Here is a 20,553-nt window from a genome sequence, read left to right as displayed (position 1 = left end):
GGGCATTACAATATCACCTATTAAAAACAAATATGAAACAAAATTGTATTATTTTGTCAAGAAAACTTATTTTTATTTTACATCTATCTGAATCTGCCTCAATAATTAGGACATAAACATCAAGGTGCTTTGTGGTTATTGGTTTTGAATTACATGTCAATAGATATTTTACTTCTCAAGTACATTAATAGGGTTAATGAGTGCTGTTTCTTAAGTTTGAAAAAAAAAATTTCTTGTATTTTCCTTCTTCCCAGTTTGCTGCACATCTGGTGAAGGTGAATTTTTCTCGAGTTTGTATTCTGGACGGAGGGATCAGCAAGCTGAAGCCCACAGGACTCCTCACTGTCCCCTCCCCTCAGATCTGAACCCATAACCCACCCTCACTGAACAACACAAACATCAGGACTTTCTAGATGAAATTAAGAAAAGAATTTTAGTGAACAAAAGTTATGTCTTACATTGTTACTAAATGTCATTTACTGGACTATTGATGAACCGTCTGATGTTTTGTTTGTAGTAAATGTTTGTGTGTTATTTTCATTCCAAAGTTGACGTATGGCCAGTATGTATGTTTGTGATTCAATAAAGTTGTTAATTAACTGATTAACTAAAACTTAAAAAAAAAAATAAATACATCTATTATTACTCACATTGATGCTGAAATTCTGCTACTTATTAGATAGTTTCAGTCAGTTGTTGGACAACATAGCTTCTTGTAAGGCAGAAATCTGAGTGCAACTTTGTGATTTGAAATAACATGGTGCCACATAAAAAAACAGGTCTCATTATGCTGTAAGTGTCACATATTTTGCAGTCCCAATTGAATCATGTCATAGTTAAAATAAGTTAATACACAATCCTGGGGTATGGGATTTTTTAAATTGTTTTATCTCAAAACACAAAACTCAAGGTGATCTTGGGTTTTCTGCAGTCAAGCATACAGTTAGGCCCAGAAATATTTGGACAGTGACACAATCTTCATAATTTGTGCTGTGCATGCCACCACATTGGATGTGAAATGACACAACAACTAATTCAAGTGCAAACTTTAAGGTTTAATTCAAGGGGTTGAACATAAATATATGATTAAACATGAAGCAATTGTAGCTATTTTTATACAAACACTCATTTCAAGGGATCGAAAGTAATTAGACAAACAGACAAATGTTACTTTTCAATAATTAGTTGAGAATTATCTGCAGGCAATGACTGCCTGAAGCCTGGAACCCATGGACATCACCAAACGCTGGGTTTCCTCCTTTGTGATTGTTTGCCAGGCCTTTACTGCAGCTGTCTTACATTGGTGTTTGTTTGTGGGTCTTTCTGCCTTAAGCTTTGTCTTGAGCAAATTAAATGCATTCTGGATTGGGTTGAGATCTGGTGAATGACTCGGCCATTGCAGAATATTCCACTTCTTTGCTTTAAAAAACTCTTGGGTTGCTTTTCCAGTATGTTTTGGATCATTGTCTATCTGTACTGTGAAGCGCCGTCCAGTCAACGTTTCTGCATATGGCTAAATCTGAGCAGAAAGTATCTTCCTATACACGTCATAATTCATCCGGCTGCTTCTGTCTTTTGTCACATCATCAATAAACACAAGTGACCCAGTGCCATTGGAAGCCATGCATCCCCACGCCATCGCACTGCCTCCATGTTTTACAGATGATGTGGTAAGCTTTGGATCATAAGCTGTTCCAATTCTTCTCCAAACTTTCTTCTTCCCATCATTCTGGTACAGGTTGATCTTAGTCTCATCTGTCCAAAGAATGCTGTGCCTGAACTGGGCTGGCTTCTTCTGGTGTGTTTTTTTGCCAAAGTCAATTCTGGCCTTTCTGTTTTTGAGGCTGATTAATGGTTTGCACCTTGTGGTGAATCCTTTGTATTTACTTTCATGAAGTCTTATTTTTATGGTAGACTTAAATAGTGATACACCTACTTCCTGGAGAGTGTTCTTCACTTGAATGGATGTTGTAAAGGCTTTTTCTTCACCATGGAAAGTATTCTGCGATCATCCACCACTGTTCCAGGCCTCTTTGAGTTCACAAGCTACCAGTGCTCTCCTTTTTTCCTCATAATGAACCAAACTGTTGATTTCGCCACTCCAAACATTTCTGCTATCTCTCTGATGGATTTGTTATTTTTTTCGGCCTCAGGATGGTCTGTTTCACCTCCATTGAGAGCTCCTTTGACCGCATGTTGTGTGCAGGGCTTTGAACCGATTTTTTTCCCCCAATCGGTTCGTTACGAACAGAAACGGAATTACAACGTTTCCGGTTATGAGTTCCACCAATAAATTGACCTTCCCGAACCGGTTAGAACAAAAACATACTGTTCCCGGAATGGTTAATTTCGTTCCTGTCAGCTGTTCAATGCTATAGAATTATGTCACATCTTTCTCATCCAGCTTAAACCAGCTATTGATATTGTGTTTGGAATTAGTGTTTTACTTAACGATGGATCGTAATTTACCTCTTATTTAAGATGTGTAGCTCTAGTGGAGACACCACTCTCTCCATTCAGTCAGCGAATGTGTGATGTGATGTCACACAGGAAGTGAACCTCAGCCATCATGGTAACGTGCGCAGGAAAATATATATATATATATTTTAGTTAATTAGGCAACGAAAACTTTGAGGAACGAAATAAAACCGGTATTAACCGGTTACCATTATTTTTAAATAAGTGTTCCAGTTCCAGAACATAAAAAACAATAACGTTTCCGGTTTCGTTTCTGTTCCCTGTAAAATACAAAAAGTTCCCGGTTTTCGTTTTCGTTCCTTGAACCGGTTCAAAACCCTGGGGTCCGTTCTTCGTACGTTGCTTAAAACATCCGAGATCAAATCACGCATCCAAGATGATTTCATTCGGCTAATCCTGATCCGGCTAATTAGGTTCTTCGAACACACCTGTTGTTTACGATTAGTATGGCTGGATTAAGTTATCTGAGACAACTGCGCGTTCATGCGTTTGTTTAAAAGGGGAAATGTATCGATAGTAGAAACAGGACCCAGGACCCACTAGAACATGGGGACAAGTAAAAGTGAAATACAAGAATATTCTACAAAATGGTAGCCTTTAATTATTATACTTTATTTTAAAAAGGCACTTGTTATGTCAAGAGATCCAAATTTCAGTGTCATTCCTTAGACACGGGAAGTAAAGGACATGTGCAAACTGGGAATTTTTAACAAAAAAAAATCTTTATCCATAAAAAATTAAATTTTCCTTTTCCAAGTCATCCACAGTTTACACGGTAAAACTGTATTGCTCCGTGGCTAGATAATCCATCCATAGTTTTTTCTAATACAATATACGGCTCGACAGGAAGCAAGCCTTTCAAAGTAAACTAAACTTCACAATAAAATGGCACGAACAAATCTTCTTACTGAATAGGATAAAAATAAAAAGCAAACCATCATACAAATAACTTAAATATTTTAGATTTATGGCTCCACACCACTTTTTCCTCTTTAAAAGCCACTGTTAAATGATGTGTTTGTCTGTTTATAACAGCCACCAAGAAAATCTTTCTACAATTACACTGTCTGTATGTCGCGCTGCGCTAAAGGATCCTGTCTATTGCGCAATACGCGATTAATTCGAAAAACTCTGCAAATTATTCTTGCACCTTCCGCAACAGGTTGCTGTCGTAAAAATGGACATGGCTACGGCAGACTTCCCTATCTCCTTCGCCTATACAGCCGTGATCTAATCTTGTTTACATGAAATAAGCCTGCTCTGGAGCAGGTTTAAGCTGGCGCACATGTTGCTATGACAACAAGTGCAGGAAGTCTTTCGAAGAACCAAACGATCCAAGATCATGCCAAATCGTCAACAATGAAATCCAGCTAACTGAGTTAGCGACGTACGAAGAACGGACCCCTGGTTGTGTGTTCACAGCAACAGCAACAGCTTCCAAATGCAAACGCCACACCTGGAATCAACAGCAGACCTTTTATCTGCTTAATTGATAACAGGTTAACTAGGGCAGAGACCGTGCAGCCTTTTATGAGTCAGTTGTCCAATTACTTTTGGTCCCTTGTATTAAAGAGCTGTAATTCCTTACAGCTGAGGGTCTGCACTTTAAGCCCATACTAATCATATAATTGTATCCTGAATATGTTTACATAAACAGCTAAAATAAGCATCAAAGCATGCTACATTTGCCCTTTGGTTTTGGTCTCATACATCTCAAGATCTAAAATCATTTAGTTGTCTTGTTCAATGGCTTTGCCTTGAAGTAATAAAAATATATTTAAATACTCAAACTGCCATGAAGCTGAAACATCAGAAAATTTGAATAATTTTAACTTATTGTGCAATTGTCACAGTCACTACTAAAGGTACATGAAAACGTCTGGTACAGTCATGTTGGTTAATTTGCACATGTATGAAACAAATGGTGTTTAATAACTAAACACATGGTAATAATGATATAATAAAGCAGAAAGTTGCTAGAGCTGTGAATACTGTAGTTAAATATTTTATCAGCGTAGTTTGTGATAACTCAATCTGTATACATGTGTCTAAAATTGTTGAAACATAATTAGCTTACAATTATGAAAACAAAATATACAACACTATATTTGTTCACATAAGTTGCAAAACTCAGAAAAATGCACTCTGTAACTTGAAGTTAATTGCAAAATACAAGTTTGCAGCTGCTTCATGTTGTTTGAAAAACAATATGGAACAGAACATGCCCTCAAAGCTGTTAGTGAAACAAATATCACTTCAGTTGTTTTTCTGCGCAATACATTTGGCACTGATCCATCAAAATCCACTGATGTGTTTCTGTGTAAACGTTTCCACTGAACTATCCGTTACAGTGTTACATTACTGTCATCACCTAAGGGGCATGATTATATTTCACATCAAAAGAACATCCTTTTCAAATGTTACGGTTTGACAAATATTTGTACATATCTTGAGCATTTGTTCATAGTTGTTACAAACGTTTGCTTTTGATTTTCTTGATCTTTAAATAACATCATGACTTCTGCAATACTTTGGATATTTGAAGGCTAGAGTTCAAGCATTTCTCAACTGGTAAGGACCCTCATTTTCTCTGTTCATTTACAGAGGAAAAGGTGCAGCACTTTTCCTCTGTAAAATGTTTCAGATGCAGAAGCAGTCTTTCTGCACTGACTGCACAAAGTTGCAGAAAGGTATGTTCAGTCATAAACAGACTTGGATAAGAGTTTGAGAATAGGTGTCAGCTTGAGCCATGTGCCTTATTAATTTTTAAATCCTTTGGTGACCATAGACATAGCAGGGATTGCGGAGCAACTAATTGCAATGTTCAACTTGGGTACTGGACAGGAGGAAGATGAAATTATAATATTGCATCACCTTCACCTCAAAGCATACAAGGCTGCAGCAAACGTTTAGTGCTTTGTTGACACAGACCAAGTACACTGACAAGTATAGTGTTGTATGCACAGCAGCAAAGAAAGTTGCCAGCCTGTTTGGTTCAACTTATTTCTGTGAGCCAGTGTTTTCTGACATAAACTTAAACAAGAACCAGAACATGTGTCACTGATACACATCTACAAGGCTCAGAGTTGTAATTTAAAATTACATACCATAATACAATACACTGGTGAACACGATGCAATGTCAGTCTTTTTATTAAGAAAAACAGACATTCTAGACCTTGTGATTGACACCTTGGCATTGCTGTGGAAAAGCTGAATAAAAAATGTACTCAGTTCAAAAGTGTGTTTCTTGAAATGTAACTGAATTTTGTTAAAAATGCAGCAGATTTGGTCATTGGTTTAAAATGTGATCAAATAAATATATGAAAGCAGGCTACCAGTCAAATGTATGGACTCACCTTCTCATTCAATGGTTTGTCTTTATTTTTGTTACCTCTGGGATCTCCCTCAAGACTGGAAAACCATTTCAGGTGACTAACCTTATGAACCTCAGTGAGAGAAGGCCAAGAGTAAAACCAAAGCAGTCATCCAAAAAAAGGGGGTGGGGTTTAGAAAAAGCTAAAATATACAAGATGTTTCGAGTTATTTAACAATTTTGTGTTTGATACATAATTGTATATACTTTTGAGTTGTTGTTTTGATGTCTGCACTATGTATATACAATTTAGAAAGCCATAAGAATAAGGAGGAGCCATTGAATGACAACGGTGAGTAAAAACTTTTGACTGATTTTTTCCTAAACATTACATAGTTTATCATCTGTTAAAAGGGTTTGTTAGTGGCCACTTAAAATGGGTGTTTTTCCTATAAAATGTGATCATCTGAAAATTAATGTTGAGATCAATAGAAAAAAAAACACATGAATACCAATATCATCAGTTTAAAGTCATTCTCGGTTTAAGAAATGTTGGGAATCCTGTCATAGATCAACAGCCTAGCGCTGGATACGTCTTTGGCAGCAGTATTTTACTAACATAGTTAGTAAAAGTTACAACAATATGGATTAAAGTAGCATGAGAAGAAAACATGAAACACAAAAATGACCGTCTTCAGTTCTGAGAATCGACAAATTCTGTCCACCCATGGCCTCTCCAGACCATATCACACTAGTTGTAATTTTAAATAATATTTGAGATATTGGTAGAGAAAATGCCTGGACATACTCACAGAAAAACCTAATCAGAATACTATTTTTGTGTTATTGTTATATAATTTTAACTTGTAGTAAATAAGACTTGTAACTATAGCATAATTTGAGTTACAATATGTTTGACTGCTCAGGTGAAACATTATAGTGTTACATTTGCAGAGAGACCAGGATTTCAAATGTGCTCCGAATGGTTCAATATCAGCGTAACTATTTACTCAGTTACATTTTTGTGAGTAATGTTTTGAAAAAAAAAAACAAAAAAACTTTTAGGAGTAGTTTAACTGCGCTGTACTTTTTACCTTTACTTGAGTAATGTTATTGTGAAGTGTTGCTTCTCTTGAGTAAAGTATCTGGCTACTCTACCCACCGCAAATAACTTCACCAAATAAGGAACAGGCTTGTTTTAAACAAAGTGCCGGTATAATCCCAAAATAATCCCTGTGATCAGGGCGTGACGTTCAGAGAAATTGGGTTATTCACCGGGAAGATGTTAGAGCAAATCCAACACTAAATGGCTAAATAAACAAAAATTAAAGATCTGGACTGGCCTAGTCTATTGAATAATTAAAACAATTCTGCTAAGAGTGGGCCAAGTATGTATATATAAACAGTTCAGTGTACGTGAATCACAGACCACACTTCAACCCACTAATTAGACAGGATAACACAGGTTAAATAAGAAACTATTTTAGTTGTCAAAGTTTTAGAAGATTAGAAAAAGACACAAAGTGGTTTACAGACTCCACCCCACTTCCTCCAGAGCATTTCACTCTGGAGGAAGTGAAATGTTGCTAATATAGAATATTGTTATACAATATTCTATAGCTACTAATCTACAGCTACATGCAGCATATTTTTATGTTTTCTTCTGATGGTAATATTCTGTGGTAAATATTTGTAAATAACCCTGTGTGTCATTTCTCACTCCTTGTCATAATCTATAGACAAGTTGTGACATGGTGTACACTTAAATAACGTAGACATTTTTTTCTCATCTTGCATCACAAAGCACTATCTATATTGCACAATACAGGTGGGGACGATCCAACTGTCACATCCATAATTCTTTTGAAAACTGTTCTGTGGAAAGAGGACAAAAGACAGGACAAAACATTTTAAATACAAGAAAAGCATGATCACAATAACAAGCTGAATATGGAGATTGCATTAATTGTTACATTTAAAACCTTTAGTTAAGGAATTATTTAGAAGTTTAAATTATTTAGAATAATTATTTCTCTAATAAAAAAAGAAATAAAAAACTAAAAAACTGAACCAAACAGAAATGTTTTCTGACCTGATTTAAAGGAGCCACGTTTCTGCAGAGCTGAGGAGTAGTTCTGATCCTGGTGACATACAGTAAAAATGTCCCTAAAGGCCTGAGGAGTCTCATACCATTCAGCTCTGAGACCTATGGTATTTAGGCCAAAGATAATTCAGTACCTTATAGATCAACAACAACCTAAAGCTGGACAGATCTGTGGTGGTAGCATTTTACTGACATGGCTCACCAATGAGAGGAGTATGAGAAGAAAACCTGGAACAGAAAAAGTACCATCTTCAATTCTGAGAATCAAAGGCCAGCTTCTCCTTCTTGGTTTTGAAACAAATTATCCTGAGTTTTGTTTTTAAAATGAAACTTTTTTTGTCTTGTTAAGCTTAAGACAGAAGTCATCCAGTTCTAGAAGGTCTAAGAGGCTAGACTTTCCTTGAAGTAGTTGAGGGACACTAGTGAGGATGACTGCATGGCTTCCAGCTCTAGTTCTGTGGTACATCGTATTCACGACAACACCTGCTCAGACATGAACAAGAGAACTGAGCCGACAGTTATGCTGAAAACATTCTGAGGAATCCTAAATTTCTAACGAAACAGTTTTGCAAATCCCCACCCAGTCCCTCCCCTATGTCTTAAAATGTTTCACAAGAGATAAAACCTGAGATAAAACCTTATATTTCACTACAGAAAAGAGTGGGTACCAAAGTTGCCTGCCCACAAAATGTTTTATTTTGACATCAGAATGTGACTGTTTATTTTTAAAATAAACGTTTGTACACTAATAACCCAAAATGGCTGCCATCTTCTGTTCTTTCCATTGAAGTCTCTTTCAACAAATTCTGTCCACCTATGGTCTCTCCAGACCCAATCGCACCGCTCGTAATTTTAAATCATATTTGAGATTTTAGTAGAAAAAATGCCTGGACATAGTCACAGCAAAATGTCTCCAGAATATAATTTTTTTGTTACTGTTAGAGTTGCAGTAGGTAACACCTGTATGCGTTGCATCATTTCACTATTAAGACAATCCATGTACAATTACTGAATATTTATGTAACTTATCTCTAGAAGTGGGTTGTAACTTTACCTTTACTCATTTACATTTAGGTAAATAACTTTTGAAAAAAAAAATAACTTTTAGGAGTACCAGTTGTGTTACTGTGCTGTACTTTTTAATTTTACTTGAGTAATATTATTGTGAAATGTCGCTACTCTAGAGGAAACGTTCCGGCTACTCTATCCCTGTTATTTGAATAAATTTTTTGGCTACGCCACCCATCTATTATTATGATTTTCTGAACTATGACGTGAACTTATTTGACTTGGTGGGGGCTGTGATGTATGTGAATTTAGTTTTAAAAACATAAAAATATTGACATTAAGTAGTGAAATTTACATTTGCAGTCATTTTTGTCACATGTGAATATGAGAAGGTATACTGTGTAAAATAATATTTTAGTACCATTGATGCTGTCATCCTTAATGTCAATTAGTTTTTAGTAGTTGTGTCCTGATGTGGGGAAAAATTACCTTTAAAATGAGAAAACTAAATGATGTTGTATCCTTAAAAATATCTCCCCCTTTTTATATTCTTTACAAAGGCTACTAATAGAGTGCAGGATCTGCTTTAAAATTCTCACACTAACACATAAAGCACTAAACAACCAGGCCCCAGATTGTGAATGCAATCTTCTTACAAAATAGACCGCTGCTTGTTTCCTTCGTTTGGAAATTCGGGTTCTGTTAGTTGTTACATGTACCAAATTAAAAACAAAGGGGGGCCGAGCCTTTCAGTCTGTGGCATCAAGGCTTTGGAGCAGTCTACCTCTGCAGTTGCATTCAGTTGACTCTGTGGACTCTTTTAACAAGCACATAAAATGCTCTTTTTTTTAAAACAGGCATTTTATTGAATGAGTATTTTTATTGGGCTTTTTATAAATTTTTATTATTTTATTTTCATTGGTGTTTTATTGGTTTTCTGTACAGCATTTTGCGAGTGCTTTGTCTGTGAAAGGCACTCAATAAATACACTTTACTTTCTTGAACATTTTTGAACTGTACATCTTAATGATATTTTATTATACTATTACTCAAAGGGCAAAAATGTCAGCTTTCAATAAATATGTGAACATTATTAAGTTAATGCAAAAATAATGTGAAGTGGGGACCGTTTCCAAACATCCATGTAATTTCCAGAAGAGTCAATATATACAAGTTAAGCACAAAACACAAAAGTTATTTACTGGGGGAATACTAACACAGTTTGTCTGACACAACATCATATTTAACACCTAAGTGAAGAACCTTAGTGAAGAACACTAAGAAAAGCAAACACACAGTTGTCCTAAAGTAGATAGATGGGAAGAAAATGTAAATGACACATTTACAAAACTTTTTCACTTAATTTGCAAGTAATTTTTTAACAATGTCTGTAACATTGTAAGAATGTATTAGAGATTCATATACTTTTTAATATAGTAATATTTTTGCTAAGGTCTTTTTACACATCACACCAGTTAATATTATCCGGTCGTTGTTAGGAACAACAAAGCTAATATTTAAAATTGTAACATGTGAGCTGTTTCTATGGAAAGGCTTCGTTCTGGAGGCATGTTACCCCAGGCTGTTATTGCATAACTCCACAGTTGTATTTCAGGTAAAATAACAGGTTCACAGGAATTATATTTGTTCCAAGACCGGAAATATTCTGAACCATGAGTGTATATAAAGGGAAATCAGGGGAATGGGTGCATAGATGCAATACTTCACATCTACAGAGGAACCTCTTGGACTTATTTGCAGGGGTAAGATACATGCCTTTTAAGAACATTTTCATGGGCTATAAGACCAGAATCAAATATTATGATCAAAAACAGCTTAATTCAACTGTTATGCAAAGTTTCTCTATTGACCATGAAGAAAATGCAGCTAAATGGTTTTGATATGCAGCTTTGTCTATTGATAACCAGTCTAAAAGTTGATAATGTCCTTTCTTTCTGCCATCAGAAGTGCTGACAGAGTGAAAATGGAAACCTATGAGGTAACTGTGTACTATTCCGAAGAATTGATGTCCGGCACGTTGAACAATATCTACATCGAGTTGATAGGAAAAGAAGGAACCAGCGGAACAAATTGGCTCCCAGGAATTAAATACTACTTAGGAATGGTATACCTTTTATTAACTTTTATCTTGATGCACAAATAATTTGTAAATGATGTCTTCTTTATCATCATATCACTTGTCTTTGTCTTAGGGGTCTCAATATACCATAACCTCAAAAAACTCCATTGGAAAACTGTTGCTAATCAAGATACACAAGAAGCCTTTAGTTTATTATCAAGACAGCTGGTTTCCCAAAAAAATAGAAGTCAAAGCTCCCGATGGAAAACTCTACATCTTCCCAATGTGCACCTGGATAACTGATGATCAGATACACTACTTCAACGAGGGTCAAGGTTTGTGCAAGTTTGCTCATCTGACATCTTCCTGCTATGCATAGACCAGATATGTCCAGTGATTATACTCTAAGGGGCACACATTATCGCATAAAATTTGTCAAAAAATAAAAAAATTAAATAAATCTCTGCTCATCACGTGCAGACAAAGTAAGAGTTAAACAAAGAGATGTTGCTATTGATCACTTTACATTACAAGTCTTTTGGAGAAGCTCCACTGAATTATGGCATTTGTTCTTTATTTATCTAAAAATTGTTTAAAGATGCCACATGGCAAATCAACATGGGAGATTTTTAGTTCATGTCTTTAGTATCATTGTCCTTCACATTTCAACCAAATTGTTTCACATCAATCATAAGTTGAAGAATTTGGAGGTAGACTTTGTTCTTCATTCAATACTATTGGATTAGTGGTTCGAAAATCTCCAAACTTGTGTAAATCTGCAGCTGTCCTTAGGTCTTTATTGTTTTTTTTTTTTGGGGATGGTTTCGTGCCTGACATGAGAAACTAATTGTTGCAGTAAATCAAAATCACTAAAAGTTCATACATCTGGTATTTGACAAGTTGAGACATTCTTGTACCTTGACGACAAATTATTTACAAATGTTTGGAAATTTTGACACTCTGCTAATGATTTTGATCCTTTTGGGATTAAAGAGAATCTACAACAAATTCAAACTTGTGCACCCTGCAAAAACCACAATTGAGATAAGCAAATATGATACCAAAAAATGTTATGGCAATATTTATTATGACTGATATAATAATAGATTTCCTGCTTTTTGTCAGAATAAATCCAAATGTTGATTTTGAGCCAGGGAATCCAGTAAGTTTGACAGGTATAATTGAATAATAATCAATTAAAAGTAGCCATGGGAATTCAAGCACCTAAAATATGTAGCTCTGTTTATGTAAAACATACAATATATTTTTTTCTGAACTCAGGGTATGAATCTATATCTTTTATCTTTATTGTTGTTTTTTATATGTTCACTTCAGCTTTAAAAGACTTAGAGGACTGCCCTCCTCGAAGCCAGGAGATACGGTCTGAAGAACTGCAGAAACGACAAAAAGCATACAGCTGGAAGGAATCCGAAAAAGGAATACCTGAACATGTTGAAGCAAAATCCGAATCTCAGTTGCCTTTAGACGCCCAATTCATCTTAAGCAAGAGCATGATGTTCAAGCTAAAAGCAGCATTAGGGTGAGTCCCTATATTGTAAATGTCAGATTTTAACAAATATTTATAGTTCTATAGTTCTATGTATGCAATGGGTAAACATATTGTACATAGTTGCCTATTATAATGCTTTAATTGTGTTAATGGTGTTTCCTATTATTTTATAGAAAAGTTTGGGCCGATGGGTGGACCAAATTTTCACGGATGTTTAATGCTGATCAATGGACTAATTTTGATCAACTCAATAAACTGGTGGACTACAGCAGTTATAAAATCCTGGGTATGTACTGTTATGCTGGGGATTAAATTACAGTAATTTATATATAATGGCAAAATAATGCCCACCAACCCCCCCCCCCCCCCCCCCACACACACACACACACACACACACACATCCATGTTTGTACAAAGTGAGGACTGTTCCCTGATTTCCATAGACTTCCATTCATTTTCAAGCCTTCCAATGGCCTAAACCTGACCCTAACCCCTTTTTTCAGTCCACACTTTACATTAAAGTCTTCACTTTACAAGTAAAATGACCAAAAAAATTTCTCGCTCAGCTGCAAGTACAAGAGCACACAAAGTCAAAGTCTTAATGCTGTAATAGTGGCAGAGCAGGGTTTTGTTTTTCACACTGATATTTCTTTTGTTACAGACAAAGTCAAAGAGAACTGGAGGAAGGATGAATTTTTTGGCTATCAGTTTCTAAATGGTCTCAATCCAATGTTGATCAAATGCATCAAGGCCCTGCCTGACAACTTTCATGTCACTGACGACATGATCTCCCATTATTGCAATGGCAACTTGGACGACGAAATAAAGGTGATTGCTTAACTACAAAAGAAATCCATGAACGGAATGTTTCTTTGAATCAGTGTGACAATGCATGCCAGGTTTTGCTAAATAAAAGTTCACACCCCTTGTATCTGAGAAAAATACCTTGTTCTTTTTGCTCTAAATTTATACAGAAAGGCAACATATTTCTGTGTGACTACAAGCTTTTGGATGGAGTACAAACAGAAGAAATCAATAAAAAAAAGCAATACCTGGCAGCTCCACTCGTCCTGCTCTATAAAACACCTGAGGATACGCTGGTGCCTATTGCTATTCAGGTGAGATCTATCAAGTCAATTGCACCTAAGTGAGGTTAAGGACTAGTACAAAAACAACTACAAAGTGATCACAAGTGTTAATGTAGTAGATAGACTTATTGCTAACAATAAGAAGAGTGCCATTGAGAAAAGTAATTAACCTGTGGAAAACATTTAAGTTGTCAATGTTCCTAGAAATGTGTTTCAGCGTATTCATCTGAAGAACAGGCTGTGTGCTATGTGCAGAGAAATTAGTAGAAAACCCAAAAGTTACATAACATTAGTTGAGTCAGCCATCTTAAAGGGTTCAATTGTAATGTCTGTGCTGTGAAAAAAGTATTGTGTCATTCTTTTATCCTTAACTGATACTAAAAGGAAGACAAGTACTCAAAGTGGACTGAAGAAGGGTTATACTCAGTTCAACTTTAAACTTGCTGTTTATCAGGAGCAAGTCTTTCTGCTAATCAGCTAAATTAAATAAATGTCAGCACTGATTTAAAACCAAAACAGGTAAATGGACAACATATTTAAGAAAAGGGCAAACATAAAAGTATCTTTTAAAACACCTAATCTTTTTTTCATAACTCATGAATCGCTAGAAAATGCAGAAAATAACACTCCCACTATTCTTTTGTAGCTGAAGCAGAAGCCAGCAGCAGACAACCCGATCTTTCTCCCTAATGACTCTCAGTATGACTGGTTGTTGGCAAAAATCTTTGTGAGAAGTGCAGAATTTCATTTGCATCAGCTCAACTTTCATCTGCTGCGCACTCACCTGCTGGCTGAGGTCTTTGCAGTGTCCCTGCTGCGCAACTTGCCGATGGTGCATCCTCTGTACAAGGTAACTGAAGCTGGACAGCCATAAAGTTTAGCCTTTTGTTACATTAGCAGATAGTTTACATTGTTTCTTTATTAAATTTCTAACTTCATACATACGTTTCCTGATTTTGGAGCAGTGAATGTTTAGCAGCAGAAACCAAATACTGAGCAACAAAACAAACTTGTTGATTCAGTCATGTATATTTCTAAAAGAATTGTCTCTGTCTTCAGCTTCTTATAGCCCACACTCACTACACTCTGGGTGTTAATGTCTTGGCTCGAAATAACTTAATTAATTCGACTGGTGCCTTCACACAGGTGAGAAAACATTGTTTGGTCAGAAACAACATATATGCTATTTCTAAAAAAAATCTCATTTTAACTTTGAATTGACTTTTCAATAGATTTCAGCTTCAGGTGAAAAGGGTACGCTCCAAATCCTGAAGAGATCCCTGTCATCACTGACATACAAATCCCTCTGTATACATGATGACATTAAAGAGCGTGGGATGGAGAACATTCCAAACTTTTACTACAGAGATGATGGATGCAGACTGTGGGACATTTTACACAGGTACAATTGATTTATCCCTTTCAGGAATTATCTTTTTAAATTTGGATAATCAATGGTGTGAAAGATCTCTTGTCATCCAATAACTACAAAAAAAAATTTTTTTTGGAATTACTTAAAGTCTTTTGTGACAAAACACTAAAATCAAAGACATTTGGTAGTTATTTTTTTTTTACTAGTTCTAATAATTAACAGATAGTCAAATAGAAACATCAAGATACCTGAATAAATATTCAGTTCTTAATTAGGAGATGTTTTCATTGATTTTTGATTGTTACTTGATAGGTAAATGGCAAAAATCCAACCTGGTTTTATTCATTTAGCAAAATATCGTAAGATAAATGTTTATTCTATGGAAACATCTGACACATTATATCACTTAGTAACTAGCATTATTCTCTTGAACTAGAATGACTGAGAGATGTTTGTCGCAGTCATCTATCAGTCTCTAACATTGCTCTGAAGTAAGAAGAGCTGGTAACTAAAAACAACAAATCTCAGATTAAACACTAGGAACAAACTCCAGGGCAAACAGGAGCTTAACAGAAAGATCTGACAAATTGAGAAATATCTGGGCTGAGGATGGAATTGCTGAATAAGGAGCAGTTGATTCATAAATTGTGAGAAAAGTTAAGAACCTGAAGTTAGACAAAGGAAATTAGAGAGCTGTGTTGAGCAAAATTTGCACATAAACAGTAAAGAATCAAGAAGACCTCATTGTCACCATGTGTTACAATGGTGAAATAACCTTTGAGCAGGCCTGGCTTAAGATGTACAGAAAAAGGAAAACAAAAATTAGTAAATAACATGTGTAAAGATGTATAAACTTGAAATATAACTCAATCCAACATCAAAATAAATTAAAAAAACAACAAAAGGTGATGAAGAATCTAAGAAACATAAATAACAAGAAGCAGAAAGAAGACAAATCTAAAGGAAAAATAGGTTGGGAAATAAAATTAAGATCTACTGAGAAAAACAGGAACTCCAAAAAACTCAAGTCAGAATCTAAATACATGGAAATACCTAAAATACAGACCACAGGTTCTGTGTATCTCAAAACTAATGCGATACGAACTGAATATTGACTGCAAAGATTGATAATACCACAAATTATTTAAAATGAAAAATCTTTATGGAATTCAATTTGAAGGTATTAAAGACCAGAAAAAATTTTTCTATTACACTTTACAAAAAATGTGCGATGTAAGATCTTTTCATTCGTTTTTTATGTTCATTTATATTAACTCAATTTTACACTATTTTGAAAATGTTTGGTGTCCTATTTTTTCATTTAACTGTTGGTTAAGTCTTTAATGTAACAAATCTATTTTAATTAATGCTATCCTTCATCTACAAAAGCTTTGTCGAAGGAATCCTGAAGCACTACTACAAGAATGACAATGATGTTAAACGAGATGCTGAAGTGCAAGAGTGGATAAGGGAAATTAATCACCGTGGATTCATGGGCCAGGAAAAATCAGGTAGGCTTTCATTCTGTAAACCCAGGTGCTACTTGAAACAGAATATACAAGGGTAAGGTATAATTTTTAGGGCTGTCTGCCATGTTTGTTCTTTGAAGAAATTAATAGTGAATGTAGATCAGGGCCTTCACATTTACTCACACTAAACATCTCATTCTAGTTTAAAGATTAGAAAGTAGAAGTTAGTGTTTGACTTTGATTTAAATTTAACAAGTAAAGGTGTAGGTCTGACATGCAGTGGCAAAGCAAAGAAAAGGTTTAGAGCAGAAACAGCTCAAGTTTCCAATCAGCTTTTAAAATATACTTACTCAGCAAAATCAGTTCAATTCTAATTTCTAGATGTAATCAAGGCCTTATCATAGCCTGCTGGCTTTTCCCTCTAAGTAAAAGAGGTCTTTGATAGGGCAGTTAGGCATTTCCAGTGCATTGTCGGCATTTTATTTTACATAGTTTTCTGTTCATAATTAATGTGCTATTTTCTAAGATAGGCACATTTGGTGTATTGACGATGTTAAAGGGTAATAAGTTCTCTACTTAACTTCTTTTGAGTTCTCATCCAGAGATCAGTCAGCACAAAAAAGAAAAAAGATGACTCCGCTCCGCTTTTGGATAAAAAAAAAACACTCTGAAAATATCTATTTCCTGATCATGTTGGCTATTACTCAGTTCACACAACTATTCCAGATCACATTGGATTATTATAATAAAGTAATAGAGCATCTGTCTTAAGATAATGTTGAAATCACCAAGTTGAGTTGAGAAAAACTGTATGGACATTGATCTGAAAGAGAAACAAACCCACTTTAGTATAAAAAGGATTTAAGGCAATATTTAATTTGTAGAAACGGGACCTTCCTTCTAAAGACCGTTTCTACAAACATGCATGGTTTATACAACAGATAACATGTGACAGTATTACAGGGATTGGTCATAGAGATGCAAGGTGGAATTCTGTGGAAGTGATTAGTTTCCAGGATAATGAGGAATTGAACCTGCATGGCAGGCTTCAATCTCCTTCATAGAGATAAAACGTTACTTCATCTCTTTCCTGGGTTAATCTTGTTTTCTGCTTGTCACTTCGTACTATACTTCAGATTAAATGTTGAAGTCAATAACACATCACATCACCTGCATCAAAGTGAGCCTATATCATTATATAAATCTTCAAATATAAGCAAAATTTTGAAACTTTAAAATGTATTCTATCAAGGTGGCTTGTAAACCGTCTCCCTAAAAACCATATCTAAGATGTAAGGTTCATTGCCAGCAACTAGTCTGAAGCTTAACTTTGGCCTACTTTATCAATTCTAAAAGAGTTTTGGATCATTGTTCTGCTGGAACATCCACCTGTGTAATCTATTGATCAGAGTTAAAGTTACAGAATATCATGCTAGTCTTTTTTTGCATTGCACCCTCTGTGTACAATGCTATAATTACTCTGGTAAAAAAATAAAAGCTTTGTAGAATATTTCTACCCCACCATACTTGGCTCTGCCTTCCGCTTTGAAAGCCTCAACCTGACTCTTCCAAACACTTTGTGTCATCATGACCAGATAGCTCAGTATTTGTATTGTCTGACCATAAGACATTTTTCCTGTAGGCCTTTGTTTTGTGCATGTGGGTCACTGAAAAGCGCTGTTGTGCTTTAAAGTGTTGGTTTTAGAGTAGGGGCTCCTTTGCTGTCTGTAATAATTTCAGTGGATTGTTCTTTTCTATTGACAGTAACAGTTTGGGTCAGATAGATGGGATTTGGACACAATAAGCTCACATAAATTTACAACAAAAGTTTATTTGCATAGCAAATTTCAGTAGCAAGACAATTAAAACTGCTTTAAGCGTACTAAATTAATTCCACTCTTTAAATTTTTTTTGGCTAAAAAATATGTGTTTTGAAAGTGGTTAAAAAAAGTATTCAAGTTTAATGCCACCCTGGAAAAATAATCATTCAAATATTCTTAAAGGACCAAACTGACTGATGATAGTATCGACTTTTTACATGACCTATATGTAGAGAAGGCACACAATCTGTTATACAGTAGCAAATGTCATACATTTTGAATAATTTTCTTTAATTATTAGGAATCCCACAGAGATTCAACACTGTGTCTGAGTTGGTCAAGTTCGTCACTATGGTGATCTTCACTGGCTCGGTCCAGCATTCTGCTGTGAACTCTGGACAGGTGAACTTTTGAACTTCTTTTACAGACACAATATACTCAGCAATTCTTGTTCAATTCTTGCACTGCTTTGTAAAGATTTGGATATGGTTTTAGTCTTGATTGTTGCATTATATAACAAATAAAAACCAAACTGAAGTATATATATATATATATATATATATATATATATATATATATATATATATATATATTCTGAGTCCAAACCAGAACACGAGCCAACATGTCAAACTGTTAGATTCATTATTTGCAGCCTTCATTGAAACTTGTTGATGACATTTTTGTTCACCCCAGTATGACTTTGGTGGCTGGATGCCCAACCTGCCAACCACCATGAAATGTCCCCCACCAACAGAAAAGGGGAAAGCAACTGAGGACACATTAATCGCCGCACTACCAGACAAATCCACAACATATAAAGCCAATGCAACGTTGTATTTGCTGACTCGGGAGTACAGTGACTTTGTAAGTGGGAAAATCTCAGTCTAAATCATATTATATTCCTTTTGTGTAAAATACACTGCTTTTTGCATTATTTCTTTTTTTGGCTCTTAAGACAAAACAGTAAAATACAGAGGGTAGTGTTCAGTATATTTTAAGATAAACCTTTCATCATGCTAAAGCAGGTTGTTCCAAGTAAAAGGTATTATGTAATTAGTAAAACAAGTTTATACACTAAACAAGTTAAAAGCATAACACACATTAGATATGTTTAAATACACTCATTTTTGCATTTCTACATATTAATTCTACTTGACACACATTCACAGATCAGTAGAAAATATTTAAAGTGATTGATTTCATCAGGTCAAACTTGGTGATTACCCAGAGGAACACTTCACTGAGGAGAAACCCCGCGAGCTGATAAAGAAGTTCCAAGATGACCTGAAAAAGCTGAGTAAAAAGATCAAGAAGAGAAACAACAAACTCGATCTGCCATATGAATACCTGGATCCAGAAAAGGTGGAAAACAGTGTGACCATTTGAAAATCAGATGTTGAGACCTCCTTTAAATTGGTCAAATTCACCAATTTACCAATTCACAAAAACAAACAATTACATATATAAATAACTAAAGGAGGAAATCTACCTTTTCATTTTGAATAATCCTTTATTGTGGGAAAAAAGAAAACTTCTTTGGATGTGTATTAATATTTTATAATATTAATAAACAATGAGGAAAAAACAATCAGAAATTTATGTAAACATTTTATATATCGTAGAACTTCTGTGATCAGTCTGCGCATTAATGACAAACATCTTTGTTCTGTGGTTTCAACCGACTAATAGATACTTCTGGCCTGTATATGTTATAATTTGATGTTGGTTACATTTTCTTCCTCCACAGATGTTGAATGATTCAACATCAGTCTTCTATATGGAAGTTGCTGGAATTTACTTTATATTTTAAAGGGTTTAATATTTGGGGTTGTGCTATTGTGAGTGTTCTTCCAGTGATTAGATTTACAGTGAAAACAAAATATCAAGGTACACAATAGATATCAATTGTTCCCAGCATAACATTTAGCATTTAACAAAAAAGTGTTTTTCTGTTCACTTTATTCAGTCATTTTCCATACATATTGTGTCCAGGTTTAATCATTACATGTTGTTATGGGTGGTGAATTTACATTTGTTCAATACTTTGATAATAAGCTAAGTTGCTTTGTAACATGCTGGTGAAGATTCTTAGTCATCCAGATCATGGTGATTCCAAAAAAGTTAAAAAACAACTGGACTTTTTTCCAAAGTTTGAAGATGTTTCACGTTCTATCCAGAAAGCTTTTTCAATTCAAAATGTCTGAAATAGTGTGGAGTATTCAACACAGGAGAGCTACCTCCTCAGGACACTCTTTTGAGTACCAAAATGTTCACATCTTGGACAAAGAAGACAGATGGTTTGAAAGAGG

The 20,553-nt window shown here is 35.0% G+C and overlaps 2 protein-coding genes across 2 annotated transcripts in view; both read left to right on the top strand.

The window, feature by feature from the left end:
* The window catches only part of tbck (TBC1 domain containing kinase), a 44,266-nt gene extending 43,613 nt beyond the window's left edge, over positions 1 to 653 (top strand). Inside the window, exon 26 of the mRNA XM_036137050.1 lies at positions 255 to 653. Within this exon, the coding sequence (XP_035992943.1) occupies positions 255 to 365 (111 nt within the window). The 3' untranslated portion in view covers positions 366 to 653. The remainder of the gene's footprint in view (positions 1 to 254) is intronic.
* Positions 654 to 10,625: 9,972 nt separating this feature from the next.
* LOC105921013 (polyunsaturated fatty acid lipoxygenase ALOX15B-like) lies at positions 10,626 to 19,643 on the top strand. Its single transcript, XM_036137048.1, has 14 exons — positions 10,626 to 10,668; positions 10,871 to 11,030; positions 11,119 to 11,320; positions 12,321 to 12,525; positions 12,669 to 12,781; positions 13,157 to 13,323; positions 13,470 to 13,613; positions 14,230 to 14,433; positions 14,643 to 14,729; positions 14,816 to 14,985; positions 16,345 to 16,466; positions 18,546 to 18,646; positions 18,938 to 19,108; positions 19,451 to 19,643. The coding sequence occupies exons 2-14, from the start codon at positions 10,890 to 10,892 to the stop codon at positions 19,628 to 19,630; spliced, it is 2,007 nt and encodes a 668-aa protein (XP_035992941.1). The 5' UTR covers positions 10,626 to 10,668; positions 10,871 to 10,889; the 3' UTR covers positions 19,631 to 19,643.
* Positions 19,644 to 20,553: the final 910 nt, after the last annotated feature.

Source organism: Fundulus heteroclitus, chromosome 5 (genome assembly GCF_011125445.2).
Source record: "Fundulus heteroclitus isolate FHET01 chromosome 5, MU-UCD_Fhet_4.1, whole genome shotgun sequence".
Taxonomy (NCBI): domain Eukaryota; kingdom Metazoa; phylum Chordata; class Actinopteri; order Cyprinodontiformes; family Fundulidae; genus Fundulus; species Fundulus heteroclitus.
Note: the sequence above shows the minus strand (reverse complement) of the source record. Positions and strands in the feature narration are given on the sequence as shown.